This window comes from Trichechus manatus, unplaced genomic scaffold (genome assembly GCF_000243295.1).
Source record: "Trichechus manatus latirostris isolate Lorelei unplaced genomic scaffold, TriManLat1.0 scaffold00083, whole genome shotgun sequence".
NCBI classification, from domain to species: Eukaryota; Metazoa; Chordata; class Mammalia; order Sirenia; family Trichechidae; genus Trichechus; species Trichechus manatus.
Genome location: NW_004444019.1, coordinates 7,251,153 through 7,273,712, shown reverse-complemented (window position 1 = coordinate 7,273,712; position 22,560 = coordinate 7,251,153). Strand labels below are relative to the sequence as shown.

Genomic DNA, 22,560 nt, shown 5'->3' with positions numbered 1-22,560 from the left:
GTGGTTCTCAATGTGGGGGACATTTAGCAATGTCTGGAACAGTTTTGGCTGTCACAATTTTGGGGTGGGGTAGGGTAGAGGGAGATGTGCTATTGGCATCTAGTGGGTAGAGGCCAGGGACGCTGCTAAATGTCTAATAATGCACAGGACAGTCCTCCCCCCCACTCCCCGCGGCCCAACACTTGTCTAGGCAAAAATGGAAATAGTGCTGAGGCTGAGAAATCTTGAAAGTAGACTGTAAAACCATTCGTCAGAAACCAGGACAATAAATATACAATTTAATGTAGCTCTTTACTTTTCTCAGTTTACTTCCTGTGTATCCCCATCATTTTCTACTCTGAGTAATAAGATCTATTGAAGAGAGTATAATGTCAAAGCATCAATTCTGAAAAAGACAAGATATCCTAGGACCCATATTAGACATAACATTATTATGCAATTTAATTAAAAAAACACTTCTTGTGAAATTTGAAAAGTATAGGTAAAAGATAACTAATTTATAAGACTACTGATTAGCCTTTTAAACTTCAAATAAATACAAGCTCTAATTCTATATCATTCTACATATTTTGTGGAAGCTGACTCAAAATTCCATTCATCCTTTCCTTGTATCATTCTCATTAATTAAATGACAACTACATCTGAGTATTCACAGTGTGATAAGTTGGCTATTGATTTCTAAGCTAATTTTATTCTTAGAAATTTAAAGTATTATTTTAGAAATCTGTTTACATTGTTAAAAGTACTATTTATTTAAATCCATTTTCTTCACTGTTTTCAGGATATATTAGATTGAAAAGAAAGTATATATTTACTAGCAGGGCAAACAATGAACAAAATATAGAACACAAAATATTTCATAACAAATAAAATAACTATGGAAAGAATTCCAATTTCCCACAGTGGGATACTTATTCTACATTTTAGTTGCTAAATTATAAAATGTTCTTCATGCTGGCAAAATTAAAAAGAAATCCACAAAACTATTTTTCATTCTCTTTAATTAACAACCTGAACTACAATGAGGATTAAAAGATACATTTTTTTTATTATCAGTACTATGTAACCAAATTTAGAAAGACCAAAACTATGTACATATTAAGGTGAAGAGAAACCAATAAGTATTACGTATTTCTTCAGTAGATACAAGGATAGGAAGTTTAAGAAATAGAGAAATAACTGTATAATTATAGAATATTAATCAGCTTTCTGCACATCAGACACAGAGAGAAAGGGAGAGTCTGGCAGTAATAAGTGGGAGAGTACTGTAGATGCTCTCCATGCTCAGTGGGGGGTTAGAGATCTCTGGCAGAAATATGGAGACCTCCATATTTCAACCCTATGAATGTGCATAACCAGTGGCTGGAAAGTAAGCTGTAAATGGAGAATTGTGGAAAACACTTTAGCACCAACTCAGAGTCCCATTAGACTATCTGTGACCATGCTGAAAGGTTCTTGACTATTCAAGTAGGTGCTCAAAAGATAAATTTTTATACCGCATACAGCTTCATTCTCTATTGACACTTTTCTTATTGCCAAGGGCAGGGAACTGGACCCTGGAGCCCCCAATGTAAACACTGTAACAGGGGCCAACTTTAATTATTCTGCCAGACCCCTCACCGTATTCAACCCAACTGAAAATCTACAAGCCACTGATTTGCCTTTGTCGTCATTTCTAAAATTCCCAGTTCCTTACTTGTTCTCCACATTTTACTTCTGTTGCCTAACATTCCAAGAATCTGTTTGCTCTATGACCCATTTCTATTATTATTTTTATTGTTGCCTGTGTTGTCCTCCCCGTTCCGGGGAGCATTTATTTTCTTCTGAAATCTTCATTTTTCACTTCATGTCCTTTCTAATCCAGTCTGATTCCCACTGACGTTCATTGATTTTTTTTTTGTTTTTAGTGGCATTATTGCTCTTTTTCTGCTAATGCTGTCTTTCCTTCCTCATAGGCTTTAGCTTTCTGCTCCATTTAGCCTTTAATTCTACCTTCATCCACAGCTTTGTTCCCATCCAGTTCTTTTATAAAGGGATCTCCAATCTCATTGCATTATTCCCCCTCCATCTTCCCCCCTCCCCCGACTTCCTTTACCTTTTATTCCCTCCAGACTGTCTTTTAATGGATCTCCCTTACCTATTCTGCTGGAGAAATGGAATTATCCATGCCCTTCCTCTAGGTCACCTAGTCTCTACTTTTGTCTCTAAGCAACTGCATAACTAGCCATCATCTCTGGAAATGGAAATCACTAGGAAAACTTTAAATACAATTTAGCAGCTAAAAGGCTGGTGCTGCAGTGCCCACCCCCCTTTGGAAACCACTGTAAAGAATGTAAATGCACATCCAGTATCAACTGCAGTGGACAATAAGTTTGTAGTCGTCCATCCACTAAACTTTTGGACAAAAATATAAACCTGGAGATTCACAGCATCATGTGCTATGGACTTCTTGAAAGAGAGGCCAGATTTCTTCTAGTACTTATTTTTGCAGGGAAGTCAGTGGTCTGAGAGGGAGAAATGCCTTAAATAAACAAGTGTGCATCAACTGAAGAAAATTTTGATGTAACATGGAAAATCTCACCCTAAGTGGGCAAGCTCTTGTGCTGTGCTGCAATTAACACTGAAGATCTTTTTAAATGGTAAGAAGATAGCAGACTGCCTTAAAGAACATATCAACCACTGCCTTAAACGATGGAAGCAAATCATATTATCAGTATGCTGGCAAATTACACATTATTCCTAAATCATAAAATTGGACATTTTCCCCATTTAAAATGCAGGAAAGATATCTCAACCTTAAATACTATTAGAAGCAAGACACAGAAAATTGAAGCTGATAACTTGTGGGGGAAGGGAAAGAGGAGTGACTTACGTAATTTCTTGAGTGCTCTGGAAGCAGAAATAATCACACATATATAATAAAATTTCACAGCTGAATAAGAATTACACTTATCCACTCTAATTAAAATGCCTATACGCAGTTCATATGAAATAACAAATCGTTCCAAATGCGTCACATGAGACAATTCAATAACATCCACAGTTGTAGTTGCTGCTAACACTACCTGGACAGAGGGCAGTGTTATTGCAAACCCTTGATTCTCTTAATGGGCCGCTGCAGTGTGTCCCGTAAGGTGATACACAAGTTCTGGTTCGCACCTGCGACCCTTGACCACAAGTAACTGAGCATGAGCTCCACTGGGACCACTCCTCCACACCAGATTCACCTGCGTGCAAGACAACAAACAAACATGAAATACTGCCTTGAATATTCATATAGAAAGCATTATATTAATCTGCCATTATGACATGCAAGAAAAATTTTAATGTAAAAACATGACAGTACATCAAAAGATACAAGATAACACCTCAGAGAAAAAGACATGTAAAAACAGGATGTGTATAACACTGATGCAAGGGCTGAGTTTGCTATAACCTTGTTAGCAAAGCTGCTCTTCACAAATTCCACTGTGCTATGGACGTTATGAAGGACTAGTCAGAGTTTTTCAACATGAATGGTGTTTGAGGCAATTCACTTCAAGCCAATCTAAGGTTTTGCACTATGATGGGAGAGGAAGCAAAATGTATTACTAAGCTTACTCTACGTCTTTCCCGAGCAGGAATATACTGATGTGTTCTTTCTCGGTTTTTTATTGCAGACCCCCTTTCTAGTGCTGGAGGAAGTGGACCTCTGGAAATTTGGGCACATCTAATTTTCATTGTGGTGAACACTGACACTCATTTATAATTTATGCCTAGTGTAATTCCTACTTTTTAATTGTACAATAGCTATTTATTTTGTGTTAATTTATTAAAAAAACCTCTGCTCACAATTTTCCCTATGATCTAAAAGAAGTGATTTTCACTCGAAATTGAGAAAAATTCCTCGAAGATTTCTATAAATTTACTATGGAACTAAAAGTTACTCAGAAATAAGGCCCTAAAAAGTCAATGAATGTCTGAATTCATTAATTTTCTTGAACTAAGCATTACACTAAAACTATGCCTGATTTCTATTATTATCTGAAGTCTTGTCTCAAGGAGATTTAAAGTCAAGAGTCTCTAAGACCATCACAGTGGGCTCCTAATTCTATTCTGGCATTGGGCTCAGGATAGATTTTTTAAATTGATTTCAGAACTTGCAGTTACTAGCAGTGACTAAGTTAAACCCTTAGTTGTTGAAACACTTTATAAGTGAGGTGTTTCTGAGAATTTTATATCACTGATTATATAGACCAGGGAACAATTTAACTATACTTTATAGATTCAATTTAGAATTTGCCTTTGGAATAGAATTCAAAGGGTAGAATATGATAATTCATTTGTTCATCTTTTTTGGAAGGTGGTTAGTAAATGTCTTGCAGTGCAACCAACTCAAGGCATCTGGTTCACAAATTGTTATTGGTGCCCCAGGACAGAAGGAACTTGGACCAAAATGTAACTCAACACACTAATTTTATCATTGAGAAATTCCTGCTCAAAAAAAAAGAAAAAAAAAAAAATCAGCTGAACTAAAATGTGTGCTTGATGGAGAAGTTGATTTTACATTCTGATGCAATTTCCTTATTTCTTTGAGGGCCCATAACAACCTGTTGGCTGACAATCACTGGGCATCTGATCAGCGTTGTGAAGCGTTCACTCTTCTATTGATCTGCACTAGGCACAAAGATGCAGATGATAATACAGTTACAAGTGGATATATACCGTAAGGGCTCAGACAATGGTAACTGGTATAACGTATTACATCATATAGGTCTGTTTCTCTGTGTTGTGATCAGGGTTTGTCTTAGAAGTAATGTACACCCTTGCTCATTTCAGAATTTTTTGCCTTCACAAATCTATAACTTTAATTTCATAAAAATATTCTTTGTATGACTATTTGAACAATGTTTAAAGTCATGTCTCATTACTTGTTCTTCCACATGTAAAGAATACTCTGAAGTTTCCCATTATTCTACAAGCCAAATTGTTTGACAATGATTAAAAAAATCCACACATTTATATGCAGATATGCACATATATATTTAGCAATGAAAATTTTAAGCTTAAGTTAGTGAAAATATTATGCAATTTTTTTCTTATATTATTCCAACCTGTGTTTGTAATTAGATTAAGTCAAGCAGAAATATTATGGTTGTATGTTATTAATTAAGAACCAGAAAATAAAGAATAATGTGAGTTCTGTAATAAGTAAAATGTTAAAAATTATGAACAAAATTAGTTATGTTTGACCACAAAAGCAGTCCTTATCTTACCCATGCATTGTTACGAGGACAGGGAAAAAATGTTTTAATTAAATTGAGCAACAAGTCAGGATCAATAACTACTTTCAAATGTATTTTTGTGCAAATATTTTTTAAATTGGGTTGCTTCTGAGTGCATGAGAGCACTGCATCATTCTGAATGATGAATGTCTGTTGCTTCTGGATGATGAACGGACTATACATCCATCAGTACACTGTAATCATGTTGAACCACCTAAGCAGTGGTGCTGGGATCATGAGAGGTTGATAACGAAAGCTCAGAACTGGCCTTCTTTACCTTAAACTGATGGTCCATTTCATTGATCATAAACAAAAATAAATAAAACATGCTGGCTTTCAAATTTTGAATCAAATTTTGCCACTAAAATGCTAGTCTACCTACCAAAATGATCTTGTTATGGCTCAAATAGTACAATTGTGAGTGACATTTCCAATAATTACTTAATATTTCCATGCTGCCACTTCCTCATTCCTACAAAAGTGTGAAGACTTTTGAGCACATTGGGTCATTGTGAGAAACAGCTAATAAGAAAGATATTTTAAAAAATTTAATGACATTAAAAAATAAAATATAATCAGAGTGCACTATTTTAAATATATGTACCTTGGGAGATGGCATAAACTAATCTGGCACCTTAATTCATAACTGAGAAAGCATATTAAAGATCATGTAGAAGGCTTCAGTACCTAAGGTACTATTAAAGGTGTTATCCTGGCACGCACACAAAAAAAAAAAAAAAAAGAAAGAAAGAAAAGAGGTAAATCACTGTAATTAAAATCAGAAGACCTGGGATTGATGGAAACCTACTGCATATTAGCTCCGTGACCTTGGGAAAGTCATCTTACTTCTCTGAACCACTTCAATAAAATGAGTAATATATCTACCTCAAATTCTTTTTGTGAGAATTAAATGAGATAATGTATGACAGTACTTTTTAAATTATAAACAAATTATTAATCTAAGAGTTTGCTAGTACGTTAAAATCATGAAATTAGAAACATACCTTTAATTTTATTTTTCCACTTTAGATAACATGCTACACATTCCCAATGTAGACTGTTTTCTCCACTGTAACAAAAGACTAGTTTTCTAAACATGTTTATAAAAGTATTTACTGACTATGATGATAAAAAAAACTTCACTAAATACAATAAAGATACCTTATACCTTCTTACTGGAATTTAATTTAGATGGCTACATCTATATCTGGAGCCTTGGTGGTGCAGTGGTTAAGAATTTTGGTTAACCAAAAGATCGGCAGTTCGAATCCACCAGCTGCTCCTTGGAAACCCTATGGGCCTGTTCTACTCTGTCCTATAGCATCACTATGAGTTGAAATCCACTCCACAGCAATGGGTATATGGGTATAACTATATCTATCAGTTTATTTTGTTTCTCTTGACCATAAATACAGTTTGTGTCCTATGTTATAGAACAGAGGCTATTTATGTTCAAACTAGTTTACCTCAATTATTGGACTGACCATACTGTAATCAAGTTATTTTGATAAAGAAGGCTCCTTTACCAGATATTATTCTCTCTCTTTTTAAATTCATTTTCATTTACTTTATAGAAATCCTTTTTTTTTTTTTTATCATATTGATTGAAGAGTCCAGGGTACTTATTTTGAGTAAGTAATTCTTAAATTATAAAGTCTGATAGTTTTGCTTTGTTTTTCTTCATTTCTAATATAAAAAAATTGTCTTTTATTATTTAATTTTACCTCTATTGTATTATACTTTGCTCTCAAATTAATGTTAGCAAATGTTTATACTTGTTTATACATAACATTCATTCTTTCTTGGTTTGAAAGAACAGTACAAACAAAAGTTTTATAAATAAAACTTAATTTTTGTAAAATTTCGTTGTGTGACACCACAATTTATTCAAACTATCTTCACACCTAAAAAAAGTATAATCTCAGAAAATATTAAACTTTTCTTTTTATCTTTATAACTGCCTAGTTTCTCCCTTCATTAACTATCCTGATTATTCTTAAAATTACAGATTTTAAAAACTATTCAAAACAATGCAGTTTTCCAGTCCTGTATCAATATTGTAGTAATTTAACTTAAAAATAAGGATGATACTTGTATTTATATTTCTTTATATTATCTTTGGTTTAAAATGAAATAACAAATATTTATTACTCATCAAGTATCCAATCAAGATTTTCAGAACTTTAGTTCTGACATTCATTATCTTTTTTGAATGATTGTTAACAATATAGGGAAATGGTTTTAAAGCACCTCATGGCTCTATTTTATAAGTACTTCATCTATTTTACCAAATCATACATTCCTATATATATTAGGTACAAACGATGCCTGGAAAAGAATGGAAAAAGAGAAATTAATAATTTCTCATTAAGAAAGCACATATTCCTTGTGATTTAAATTTGCAAAAAGGGTTCTGGCTGAAAATTGTGAATTTTCATGTTATATGTAACACACTAATCCACAAATTAAATTCATATAAAAACTCCTGGCCAAACTGTGAAATATTTATGCATTGTCTAATTTTATGCTTTTGCAAAGCTAAAACTATGGCTTTCCATTTCACTGCCACCCAAACCTAATGTACAGAAACTGCACTTAATCGATGCCTGCCATCTGTTTTGCACAACAAAAGGGAAGGCACCTTCTCTATTCCTGAAGAAATACTGCAAAGGGATGGTGCCTAAGGGAGGCGCAGTAGTTAGTCCATACTCTATGCTTCCATTCAGAGTCATATATCTCCTAATCTCTGGTCACTGATTGAGACTTTTGCTACCTGTCAAGAAGAAAAATATATTTAGAAATTTTGGAAATTTGTCTGATCCCAGTAATGCACTTTTGGGCGTGTTCAAGTAAATAGTAAAAAATATAAATCATTTTTTCTTAAATAAGAAGGCGAAACAAGAGCAATCCAGATAAACAATTTTTCTGGATTTGGGTGCAACATATACCTTTAAAAAACTAAAAATATGTCCTTATTATAGAATTTTTTCTAACTATTCTTCCTGTTCTGGGAATTCTAACTTTGATCTACTTGCAACTAATGTATTAAAATCTACTACTCACCCATTACCAAGAACATAATTCCTAAGAGCGTTTTCAGTTTTAAGTTGTAGATTCAGATCTAGCATTCTGAATAAATATTATCCTAAGAACACTTGAACTGAAGGAAGTAATTCATTCTTCGATGGAATTTCATCAAAATCATTCTGATCATGTACTTGAAACTTCTGTATTAGTGGTAAAACAAACCAACTAGGCTGCAATGTATAAAACTTTTAAAGACATAGATGAAATTGTTAGTTTTCAATTTCCCAAAATAAAGGTGACAGCTGAAAATGTTCATAACACAGTTTAAACATTTTTTTCATTTAAAGATTTGCCACATGCAATGTAAGTACATGAAATTATAGCCCATTTATTAAGACTGGTCAAAATATTTATTGCATTTTTGTTCAATCTCTATAACTAAATGTATGGGTATAAAGTGTATACATTCAGAATATAGACTCATATATAGTCTGAATGTATACTATATATACACACACATATACATACACATACTGGGGCATTTATAAATAAATAATATATAATTTTATAAATCACAGAGTCATTTTTGTTGATATTTAATTATTTGGAGTGTATTATAGCTTACAAATAAAGACTGTCAACTTTTTACTATTTAGCTTATATAACAAAGCTCTCTTTTCAACTCAAGAATATTAAATTCTTAAAAAAACATTTCAACTAATTTCTATACATTTTAACAATCAATATTTATATGAAGTATGAAATTTGAAAAATATTCAAAATACTAAATTTTGTTACATTAAACTTTATCATCCAAGGTCCTATTTAAGATTCTAATTCCGGAAAGTCCTATTGACAAAATCATTTTTTGGCTTTCTTTAAAAGTTTAATGATACATTTTAAGTAGTTAATTAACATAAATAAATAATAATACATAAATCCTAAATGTCCCATACTGAAAGCAAAATAATTCCCACTACATAATTTTTATGCACTTTTCAATTCACAGCTACTTTATTTATGGACTTTAACTGGTGACAAAATAAAAATGGCTCAAAAAAATATCAGCTCCAAAAACTGACAAATGTGCAGCTAAAGATTATGAAAACATGCAGTGGTTTCATTAAATTCACAACAATAGATAGAAAAATGTAACTAACGTATTACCAGTTTGTGCCATAAATTTAGCAGCATCAGCTTGTTCCTGAGGGACCCTTTTTTCATGAACAGATCGAGGTCGCTGACTTTTAATTGTATGATCTCCCATCATTCCAAATTCTAAAGACAGAATAAAGGTATATGAAAGCTTGTGTGTAGACATTTCTCACAAATTACATTCCTGACTCATGCAATATGTTCCTACACATACCTGGAGGTTACTGATTAAATTCACAGTTTCTAAATTTGCTAGGCTTGTCTGTTAGGAATATCTTTAAACTCAAGTCAGAAAACATATAAACATGAACAAGGTTTCAAGAAACAATATTAACAGTCAATGAAATGACACATTAGGTTTTAAGTCAGCTCAATTAACAAATATTGTACTCTTTTCTGATAAGGTTTTAAAGCAACACATCAGAAAAAATACAACCACAGTGTTAACTATTGTTTTTCAGGAAAGGACTCCTGACTAGCTAACATTTGTTTCTTTGTTGAATACTAATCACCCCCACAACTTTTTCAGCACTTTTCTTGAGGAATAGGTAATCCGGTCCCCTAGCTTTCCTGAGTTAAACATTCACTTAATGGACGACGTTGCACTTGGTGTCAGCAAATGCTCATGAAAAATGGTGGCCGTAGTAAACCTCAATCTCTCATGCCCTGCCCCAAAATAATTTCTCACCCTTTTTCAAACCGTAAGGGGAAGCGTATTTTCTCTTTGAAAGGTATGTTGTGTGACTTCACTTTCTGTTATTTAATCCTGTGATAGCATACCAAACCCAAACCAAACCCATTGCCATCAAGTCGATTCCAACTCATAACGACCCTATAGGGCAGAGCAGAACTGTCCCATGGAGTTTCCAAGGAGTGCCTGGCGGATTCAAACTGCCGACCTTTTGGTTAGCAGGTGTAGCACTTAACCACTATGCCACATGTTGATTGTACAGTTCCCAGTAAATGCAAAAAAAAAAAAAAAAAATCTGGGCTTTACTCAGAGGTAAATGGGGTAGAAAAAAAAGGTAAACTGGACAAAGGAAGGAGTTCCATCGAATATATTTTTAAAAATTCATGTGCCTAGAATTCTGCAAAGGTGCAATTAGATTGCACTGTTACTGTCAAACGATTTTAAAACACCAAAGCCTAATGCATGAAATAGTTGCTGGTCTGCCTAGTAGGAGTGGAGGTAGAAAAAAGGAATTTCTGAGGGGCCAGATATGGTGGTGCTTTCTACTACATCAAGAAAATTATTAGACCCTTAAGACCAGGTATTTTATGTATTAGAGAGATCCTCAGGTAAAACATATTCTAATGATGGTGTAGACGCATAGCCAGGACTTTTACATCAGTAATTTGGGAATGGATAATTTCACTAGCTTATTGTTTAGCCTTGTCTTAGCAATTTTTAAATAATATTCTTCCAAATAATGTAACTTACATTTTACAATTAAGCAATGTGTTTGTAAGCATTGATTCCACCAACTGTTGTCTTTTATGTAGTGAAAAAAAAAAAAACTAGCAAAAGTTTTTGTCCATCCTGGCAAATTCCCACATAAAAAGTAAAGTATGGTACTCGACAGACTGATTTGACAGAAATTCCTTCCAGATATTCTATCCTCTGAGAAATTTAAGAAATCTAAACGTGTGTTTGTTTTTGTCAGCTTGGATAAAATCCAAGATGGGAAATGGACATTTTCACAAAATATCAGCTGGTTTTATCTTGTAAAATCTTTCACTAATATCCATTACTGTGGACACTTTCATTCCATCATATACTACCTAAACATATTTTCACTATGCTAATAAGCATTTGGAAACCCTGGTGGTGTAGTGGTTAAGAGCTACAGCTGCTAACCAAAAGGTCAGCAGTTTGAACCCACCAGGTGCTCCGTGGAAACCCATTTGAGGCAATTGTACTCTGTCCTATAGGGTCGCTATAAGTTGGAATCCACTCCATGGCAAGGGGTTTGGTTTTTGTTTTTGGTTAATAAGCATTTAATTACATATCATTTAATGATTTTGGAATAAGCTGCTTAAAAAATTTATATCTAGACTTTTATGCATTATCCAATATTTTAAAATATTACATACAATTAAATTTTTCTTGAACTGAAAAAGCAAAAAAAAATTAGCAATAACTTTTTATTAATAGTATGCTTCACCTTATCTTCTCTTCAATTTGTAATTTGAATTGTGTGTATATGTGTGTTGTGTGTATCTAAAACTTAGGACATTTAAGTCAGAGTATATGTTTACATAAATAAGTTGGGGGGCTCTGATGCTCACACTAAGGTATTTTTGAAAAAGGATGCCCTCCCCAAAATTAGTTTATGCCTACAACTTCTTAATATATAACTTCATAAACTGTTCTAGTAGAAGAATAGTATTCCACTCAATGGCAGCATGATAATCTGCTATCTGTCTTCTAAGGGAAAAGGGTTATTTGTACAAGAAGCTATGATCCTGGTAATTAGGGGTCTGAGTATGCCTGTTAAAACAATTTTAGATGTGTCATTTTTTAAATTTTAATGATTACTTAAGTTTAAAAGCAAGTAAAGTATTCGTTTTTAAAAAACAGATAATAGAATTTGAGTAACCCATTTCAAATTATTAGCTGGAATGTGATTTGTATCTTTCAAAAATCTGTTTGATACAAATTAAATTTCAATATTCTCTACTGCAGTCTTCTATTATCATCAATAATGAATGTTATATGAGCATTCGTGTTGGTGCTTTATCACCGGCCACAGTATTTAAGATACAAAATGCTTTGATAATTTATAGATTTTATTACATATGTCTTATATATTCAAATGTTCCAAATTGTTATTATCTTCAAAATAGTTTATCAGAAAAATTATTTTTAAAAAGTAGGCAGTCATATAAGGCCCTGATATAACTCAATTCTCTGTAAGATAGAAGATAATGATTCATGTTTCTTTTTCTCAGGTGGAAAAATAACACCATAGTGGTATTTTTAAAAAATATTCCAGACCTAATAAAGAACAGCACAATATAAATTTATAACTCAAACACATAAACTATTATCTAACTGAGTTTCCTAGTTACATGTACATGCTAAGTATTTAAAAATAAAAATCTATTGTTTTCAGCATTGTTAAAAATGTTAATTCAATAACAAATGCTGTGGTTCTATCCATATCTAATAATGACATATTTTCAAAATACTTATGTTCTCTTTCAAGATGACATTATCTTCTTCATTTCTAATTAAAATATAGGTCAACTGTATCATCCAAACTTAGAAAAAAAAACATAAACAATTACTTTTGTTATTGCTCTCTTATGTGGTAAATGTGGGTTGAGGTAAAGCTTTAAGCATGTTATGCTCTCTGAATAATGTAAGTTCTTCATGGGTGCTTGATTCATATTCAAACAATTCTGAGTTTGGCAAAGATAACATACTACATTAGTTACGTGAGAAAAATAGCATAGCCAAATAAAAAGATGATCTGCTTTGGTGAAAGCAATGAAAACCAAGTTATGAAATCATATACAGCATAATACTGTATACGTACATATGGTACACAGCTTATGAAAATACAGGGTTATTTCCTATACGTATATGTAAATGAAATGGTGGGTAAAGAAAACCCAAATGTAGAAAACCCAAATGATTGGAGATGACTTCCATGTTTAGGCACATTTTCTTAGGCCCTCTTTCATTGTGTTTCTTGCTGAAGAACTCAGGCAGTCAGATAACAATCAGAGTTATGTGAAAGAAAGTTTTCTCGTGTCTTTTCTTTCCCCATCCAGGAACATATAAGTAGACTATTAAAAAACAAATAAATTTGAAACCTGACTTTTGATAGTCAATTGTCGGTTATGAAGCTCTTGGTTGGAAGTCAAGGGTTATGATAAAGTGGAATTGAAGTCATCCAAAGTTGAGATACACATACATATTCACTTGTTATTTTACCATGTGTTTGTCAGCATGTAGACAAGCAGAACACCAGATTAGTAGATAACAGTGAACACTGCAACAGATCTTCCAATGTAATTACAAACCTCACGCTCATAGCTAACTTTCCATTGCATTTCCATGGAGACTATCCTGGTCCAGGCCATTATTGCTTATCAAGAAACTCTCTCTGTGGTGAAACTCAATTACTTTTTGGCATGGAAATGGTCAAGCAGCTGCACCCTTCCTCACCTTTTCCTCCACCTGAAACACCTGCTCTATAGACCTGCCTGTAACTCTAACGGCATTACCTCCATGAACTGTTTCATCAACCATTCAGATGTGGCCTCTGCCTTCTTTAACTTCTATTTTATTTTGTATCAATAATGGACTTCCATTTTAATTATTAGATTAAGTTTCTTATTTCTCCTACTAGATTATAAATTTCTAAGGGAAAGGAAGTCTGTCTTATGATTCTTAAAATCACCACCTGCTTTGCGTGTTGCTGGAGTTCAATACTTATTTTATTAAATGAGTTCATTTCATGTTAAGAACTGCTACTCCAAAATGAAAACTTTCTAGATGTCTAGAGCCATGTCTCTAATATGCTGTGTCAACAGTTTGATAAAGAAAATAAAATTCTCATTGACTTATTTGAAATTTAGTTATGTATGATGGTCAATATTTTTTATGTCAGTAAAGTTTATTATCTATAAATATATTATTGAAATAAAACTTTATTCTAGGTATTAAAATAAGATCTCACTGCCCAAAAATAAAGTTTTATTTTTTTTAACAAATATTAAGTACTTAATATAAGTTATATACTAAAGTTATAATGATGAATTAAGAAATGCTCTCTGATATTCTATAGCTCACGGTCCAAGGAAAACCACTAAATATGGCCTGATCCTCTGAAATACATAAAATAACTTATTTTAGTAAAAATATAAGTATGCTACATTTGAGACCCACTTTTTATATTAATTACTCAAATAATAAAAGTCAACTCCAACTCATAGCAACTCCATATATTGCAGAACAGAACTGAGCTCCGTAGAGTTTTCATGGATGTGACTTTTTGGAAGCAGATCACCAGGCCTTTCTTCTGAGAAGCACATCACCAAGCCTTTCTTTCGAGATGCCTCTACGTGGGTTTTGAACTGCCAACCTTTTGGTTTGAAACTGAGCACTTAACCGTTTGTGCCACCCGGAGACTCCACAAATAATAGAATATCCTTAATTACAGTAACTTACTAATATGGCTCTAAAGAGAGAATGTATATTTTAAAAATTTGTGACATTTCATTTTTCATAACCTAACGAGAAAGAATATGAAATGCATGAAATGTTGGCAGGAGAAAGATTCCATCATCTGGCTGGATTAAAATAGGGTAGAAAAGTGAATTCTGTTAGGAAGCAACCAGATATTTTCTGAAATAAGATTATTAGATTTAATGCATTTTAAGATCATATTTAGGAATGAATAAAAGTTATTGAGTTTGTTCATTTATTTTTACATTTACTGGAAACAGAGATGGCATAACAATTTTGCATGAATGCAATTTTTTTTCCTGCATAATGTAGTTGGGAGATATTTAGATAATGAAGGGCAATCCAGAACATCAGTCATTATTCACCTTTCTGTTTTCTGAGGTTGTGTTTTGATTTTTACATTTAAGTGAGATTAGAATTAAAAATTGTACTTTTTCACTCAGCAAGCATTTGTCAGGTACCTGAATAGCCAGGTGCTTTATGAAAAGACAGAGCTGCTAGGGAAAACAGTCTATATACTCATAGCAACCCTATATGACAGAGTAGAACTCCCATGCACTTAGAGAAGCTGAGAATTCTAGAATGAGAAATCATTAGCTGAAATTTGAACAAATTAGTTAAAAAGTTCTACTTTGTATCAGCAATAGACTTTCATTTTACTTAATAGATTATGTGTTTTATCCTTCCTACTAGATTATAAACTTCTAATGGGAAGGAAGTATGTCCTATGAGTCTTAAAATCAACTCATTTTCCTAAATAATCAAACAGGCAGAGAATAAATGAGTGGGAGATCACTTCCAAAGAATTCAAAAGTAATAGTTATACAATAAATTGAGAAATATTAATAAATATTTAAATAAAATAAATTAATAACTATTAAGGAATATGGGGAATCAGCAAAATCCATCATTAAAACATAAGTGGTTAATTGACATTCTTTCCTTCAAATTATTTCTTGGTTACACTGCCACAGTTAGATACTTTAGTATAGGGACCAAATTACTATTTCTTAAAATAACAACCAAATAGAATCTTGCTTTTCAAAATGCTCCCACAGACATAATTTTATTAGGTGGTTGGCTATGAACCTGTTAAGTAGATGGGTAATTTTATACCACTTTCACAAATGGATAAAATATGTAATAGTCAAATAGCACACTGCTAGTATGTTTTTGGAAGAGTTAAACACATTCAAGAGTTTTCGGTCAAGTTGTTAAATTATGAAATTTATAAAATATTTGTAGATTTGATTATCAAATATATTTAGCTTATATACTTTTAAACAATGATGCTATCTTTTAATTTATCTTTATTCCAATGAAATTTGAAGCAATTATAAATGGTGAACTATTTTTTAGAACTTCTCAAAAATGTGTTTAAAAATTATTATGATAAAATATCTAGGACAATTCCAGGAAATTTGGGGTAAAAATCCTTCTGGGAAACGTTAGTAAATTGGATGCACTGTTCCATGAAAGCTCATCAATGCACATAATCATATAGGAATTATTTGTAGTTTTTTATATATTGTCCAATTGCATTTTATAATTTCATCACTTTTTGAGACAAATACTGAATTTATATAAATGATCAGTAATGGTTTTCTTGGAAAATATTTTTATTTGTTGGTGGTGAGGGAAATAAATGTAGAAGCACATAATAAATGCAAGTGTACTTCCAATAGCAAACTTGCTGACCTGTATCAGAATTTAGCACATAAGATGCTTTACTGTAAACTCTAGTACATTTTGAAGCAGACTTAAATACTCACATATTAAGATTTGAATAACCATATTGCTAAGTCACTCAATAAAATCTTAGGGAATCTGAAATATATGAAAGTAAACTGAATTGCCCCTACAGGAAGTATGTCTATAGTTTCCTAACTAGAAGAGAGTTGGTTGCCTTCCTGTCATGGTTTTTGACATTCAGGGGGATCCTCTGTGTGCATAAAGGACTCTGCAGGGTCTTCCAAACAGAGGTGACCACCGCTCAGGGAGTGATGACAGACTTGTCTTTCAGGCCTTCCTGGAAGCACAATAATGAACGAGTCACCTAGTAATAGCCAAGTTTTTGTTTTGTATTTTTTTTTTTATTGTACTTTAAGTGAAAGTTTACAATTCAAGTTAGTTTCTCATCCAAAAATTTATACACACATTGTTATGTGACCCTAGTTGCTCTTCCTATATTGTGACAGCACACTCCTCCTTTCCACCCTGGATTTCCCATGTCCATTCAGCCAGCTCCTGTCTCTTTCTGCCTTCTCATCTCCCTCCGGACAGAAGCTGCCCATTTAGTCTCATGCATCTACTTGAGGTAAGAAGCACACTCTTCCTGAGTATCATTTTATGTATTATAGTCCAGTTTAATCTTTGTCTGAAGAGTTGGCCTCAGGAATGGTTTTAGTTTTGGGATAACAGAGTCCAGGGGCCATGTCTTCTGGGGTTCCTCCAGTCTCAGTCAGACCATTAAGTCTGGCCTTTTTACTAGAATTTGAATTCTGTACTCCACTTTTCTCCTGCTCTGTCAGGGACTCTCTGCTGTATTCAGGGCGGTCATTGCTGGTAGCCAGGCACCAGCTAGTTCTTCTGGTCTTGGGCTGATGGAGTCTCTGGTTTATGTGGACCTTTCTGTCTCTTGGGCTAATATTTTCCTTGTGTGTTTGGTGTTTTTCATTCTCCTTTGCTCCAGATGGGTTGGAACTAACTGATGCATCTTAGATGGCTGCTCGCTAACTTAGAAAGCCAAGTTTTTCTGAAGAGAAAATGATAGACCTCAATAGTGATTGATTACAAAATGTGTGGTTAGAAAATACGGAGTTTTAAAACAGCAAGATGTGCAGGGTTTGCTGAACCAAAAACTGCTAATTATTTCTGAAATGTAAAGTGTGAAGAGGAGGTAGCAAGAGATGATCCTCAAGATATTGGGAGCGGGGGTAGTCAGGTCACAGAAAGCCTCTTCTGCCTCACTAAGAACCCTAGAATGTCTCTGCATCTGACTAAATGTGAAACCTTTGAAGGGCTTTAAGCAGGCAAAGAGGAGTCATGGCTAAATTTAGATACATTAATCTAATTTTAGATGCATTACTCTAATTGAAGAATGGAGAGTCGACTGGAGGCAAACAAAATCAGAGGCAGAAAACATTATTAAAAAGCTACTGCAACAGTCCATATGTGACTATTTATGACTGGGTAGGGAGGTGACATATGACCAACAATTTATTGATGGCTCCAAAGTTTGGGTAACCAAGTGAGTGAGGAGGGGTTGCTGGATAAATAACCCAAACCACACACAAAAACACTGGCCAGTTCCAACTAATTCAATGCTGAGTCCATCTTTGGACCACCGGGTCATACGTCCAAATTGTTGGCAACTAGAACAAAGTTCAATGTCTCCAAGTTTGAGAGAAAAAGTATTTTATATAGGAAGTCTACGCTTAAAGAAATTATACTTTTTAGCTTGATATTTTTGGATAAATGTTACCTTTGTATATAATACAGTAATATGTATTTATTTAGAATTTTTAATAAACCATATTATTATATAATTTTCTATTAATATTCATATTCATATGGCATTTATACTTGTCAAAACTCATTCTCATTTATTACAACAGTTGATTATAGAAAATTTAACTTAAAACACCATCACTGTATCCATATTTACTGACAGAATTAATATAATGAGATATAAAAATAACTAGCACATTCTACATCCCATTTGCAGGTTAAAATATTAGGTAAACGGTTGCTTGACCAAAAATAATTTCAATATCTAAACTGTGGATAATCCATAAAATGTTTGCCCTTTTTTTTCTTCATAAAACGCTAGTATTTGGATAATTCTGACACATCTTTATCATATTTGAATTATATCCAATTGAAACCAATGTATGATGTTAGATCTTCTTGGTTTATTTTATTTGCATCAATATACAATATCACCCTTTCTCCTGATCAATGTTCTTCATGTTGACTTCAATTTTGTCTAATAGTAATGTTAACTTCTTCATTTTGTCCACTATATCTTTTTTCTATATATTATTTTCAGCCCCTCAGAGTCCTTTTGTTTTTAGCATGTATCTTATACTCAAGATATATACCCGTTGGCGTCGAGTTGATTCTGACTCATAGCGATCCTATAGGACAGAGTAGAACTGCCCCATAGGGTTTCCAAGGAGTGCCTGGTGGATTCAAGCTGCCCACCTTTTGGTTAGCAGCTGTAGCTCTTAACCACTAAGCCACCAGGATATATAATTGGATTTAAAAAAAAAAACTCTGATTCTCATTTTAATAGAGAATTATACCCATTGACATTTATGTTTATTAAAATGTTTAACTTATTCCCTTTTATATTTGGGTTTCTCTTTAGCATGTTTTCTCACTGTTTCTTCATTTTCCCCCTTTCCTAAAATTTTTTGGATTGATACAAATTTCCTTGTTATATTTTTTTCTCTATATACCCTATTTCAATACTGCAAATGTTATATCCTAGTTTTATCACATACTTACATGCAAATTTTTTTATCAGTTTCTAGTTAATCAACATCTATGCTATTCCACAATTTGAGCATGCTATCACTTCCCCCACCGGCCTTGACATTTATGTGTCAGCTATTCCAGACTGTTAGATTTGCACATCGTGCTTCAATTATTTAGACTTAACTATTAATTGTATTAGCTTCTTCATTTATCTTCTTTCTTGGATTCATTCTTCATTTTGCTCAAGTATATTCTTGACATAGAAAAAGTGTCTAAAATTGATTTATTTTGCCTTCACATTTGAATGTTAGTTTGTCAGACCTAGAAATTTAGAGTCAACAATTTTTTTCTCACAGAACTTTGAAGATAATTTTACAAATAATCCTAGTATCCAGTGCTGCCTTTGAAAACCTGCTTTTCTTTCTGGATTTGTTTACTTATTTATTTTTGGAAGGATATTTGGAGTTCTAAAATTTTTCCGAGATGTATCTAGATACTGATCTTTTTCATTCTGCTTTCTTGGTACTCTATGTTCCATTTCAACACAAGGTTTGGTACTTCAGCTGAGCACACTGAATGTATTGTTCTCCTGAGCCAAGCTTTCATTTCCTTGGTTTCCTTCCACGACTGTTGCGTAGGTTCTGAGTTAGCTCAAGCAGTACTCCCCTTCCATCTCAGCCCCCTACACTCTGGGAGACTTCTCTGGGAAAATTCAGCCCTTGATTTATTATTAAGAGGTGAGTGCAAAACATACTATTTTCCATTTCATTCTCTGAGCAATTCTCTTTCTTAGAGAAATCTGTGAAAAGCTTTCTTCACTTCCCACTCACTCAATAATGTCAGGCAATCTGACTTCAACCCTTCTTCCCTGAATGGAACTGTTCTCTTGAAAGCAAGTTGCCTCTTAGAACTGTCAAATTCTTCTTGGATTTCTTCATCATTTGACACCCTCACACCATCCCCCATCCCACAACCTTGCTTTAAATATTCACCTCCCTTGATTCTCAAAGCTGACAGAATTTTTCTTTCCCTTCCTCCTCTTGGCTGTTTTTCTCCCTCCTTCATTGCTTCCATAACTTTTCATTCACTAAATGTGGGTTTCCCTCATGCTCTGCCTCAACATTCTCTCCCTCAGAAATTCCACCCACTCCTACAGATTTAAGTGTCACTTTTAGGCAAACAATTGTCAGTCTCCCTCTCACTCCTACAGCTCAATCCATGTCTTCCAGATCACCTACATTACAGTGCCACCTACATATTTTGCTAGCAAACAGCATTTATGAAAACAAATGAATCATTTCCCTTAAGAGAGTCATTCCTAGCCATGAATTTCAAATTTCTTTTAACAAACATCCAGTTCCCAAAATAAATACAAAGTAAAAATATAAGTTGACTAGAGATAACTCCGGAGCCCTGGTGGTTACAGCGGTTAAGAGCTCGGATGCTAACCAAAAAGTCAGCAGTTCGAATCCACCAGCTGCTCCTTGGAAACCCTATGGGGCAGTTCTACTCTGTCCTATATAGAGTTGCTATGAGTCAGAATTGACTCAAAGGCAATGTTTTTTTGTTTTTGTTTTTTGGATGTATATAGATAATTCAGAAGACTGTCTTTGGTTTATGAAAACATCTTGATGGACCAGTTTGGTTGGGTAAAGAGAGGCCTTAAGGCTTAATCTGGAAAGCGAAAGGCTAAAAATGACAGAGATTATTTTTCATAATAAATGAGTAATAATTTGAAGTCTACTAAGCCTGCAAGGGAGAGAAGGTGAGGCTTCCTGGAAACAAGAGAGAAAGGGGGTGAGGTTTAAAGATCTTGGGAGAGGAATAAAGAGAGGTATGTCCAGCCAAACAGTTCAAAGGTGAAAAACTTAGAAATTCTTGTGAAGGAAATATCAGAAGCAATTTTAATAAAAATGATATTTAATTACAAATTTGTACACTATGATGGAGTGAAAATATAATTCCTTTCCACAACAACTGACTTTTTCTGAAAGCCTACCTAGCTTGTGTTAGAAATATTTTAAGGAGGGGATTCAAGAAAAGGGAGTCTGGTTTCATGTTGGAGTTTACAAGGAACAGAATAAAGAGAACATTCCAGGAAGCAAAATGCAAAATTATTGATAATATAGGTGAAATTCATGGAAGAGTGGATAGATAGAAATGCATGCAGCTTCTCCTTCAAAGAATCTTCAGGAATATTAGGGGGATATTATTAATTTCTAGTTCTAAGTTATGTGGAAGCTCAAACCAAGTATCTGTTCACTTAAAAATTATATTAAAGATAATCCTCAGAAAGCTGTAGAATTTGGAGGAACCTGGACAACAACACCAGAGTTATAATTCATATTGTTATATTGTTCTCTGGGGTACTCAAAAGTTTATTCAGAAATAAGTTTGACACTAAACTATAATTTTTTAGAGCGTACTCATTTTTTTTTCATCTTTTTACTATTCTGAGCAGTCATCTTGCTACTTTCTTAAAAAGTAAAGACCACAATAGACTCTAGTAGAGAAGTTACGACAAATTCAAATAATCTTCCATATAGAAGTATAAGTGCTATAAGTGACATACAAATGGGTTGTTAATACAGTCAAGAACTGAGGATATTTAGCTTAGAGAAAAGAAAACCCCAGGGAGAAAAGGTAATTGTCTTAGAATAATTGGAAATGTTCCATGCAGCAGAAGGATTAGAAATAAATTAACTACGTTGCTTATTAGGAAAGGATTAGGAAAAATTGAGTCAAATCTGTATTTTAGCTCAATTAAGGACAAGCTTTTTAACAATTTAGGATGCATAAAAAGAAACAGGTGGCCATGTGAAGGACCAAGTTTTTGACCACTAGAAGTGCTCAAGCAGTGAGTTTGTGACTATAATGAATATTATAGAGGCAATTCCTATAAGGAATTATCTCTGATTCCTAGGATTTGACTGTGGTTCACTTCCCCATCCACCTTACATTCTATCAATTTGCTACTGCTATCATATCTTCATCTGAATTATGTTCCAAATCAGCCAGTGTCTCATAATTCTCACCACTACCACTGGTCCAAACACTAGCCTCTATCTCTTGGACTACTGCAATAGCCTCCTAATCAGATTCTCCCCTCCTCCACTTCTCCTCCTTCTAATACATTCTCCAGCAGCAGATACACAGATCCTTTAAAAGGTAAAAGAGATAATATAAATCCCCTTCTTAGGCTTCTCAACTCTTAGAATAATATCCAAACTCCTTATCCTGACTGTCATAAAGAGCCCTGTATAATCTGGCCTCAATCTTCACCTCAAAAATCATCTTATATCTTTCTTCCTGTTAGTTACTATACTCCAGACACACTGGCCTTCCTTTAGTTCCTCAAACATGCACAAGTTATCTCCTCTTTGCACTAGCTGTTTCCTCCACATGGAATACTCTTCTAATCTTTACATGACC

The 22,560-nt window shown here is 33.6% G+C and overlaps 1 protein-coding gene across 2 annotated transcripts in view; it reads right to left on the bottom strand.

Moving 5' to 3' along the window:
• Nucleotides 1-22,560, bottom strand: part of ADGRB3 (adhesion G protein-coupled receptor B3) — a 795,950-nt gene that overhangs the window by 450,873 nt on the left and 322,517 nt on the right. For both annotated transcript variants that reach the window (XM_004381354.1, XM_004381355.1), the window contains 2 exons: nucleotides 9,459-9,569; nucleotides 3,066-3,227 (listed from right to left, as the gene is read on the bottom strand). In XM_004381354.1, coding sequence (XP_004381411.1) covers nucleotides 3,066-3,227; nucleotides 9,459-9,569 — 273 coding nt within the window. The remainder of the gene's footprint in view (nucleotides 1-3,065; nucleotides 3,228-9,458; nucleotides 9,570-22,560) is intronic.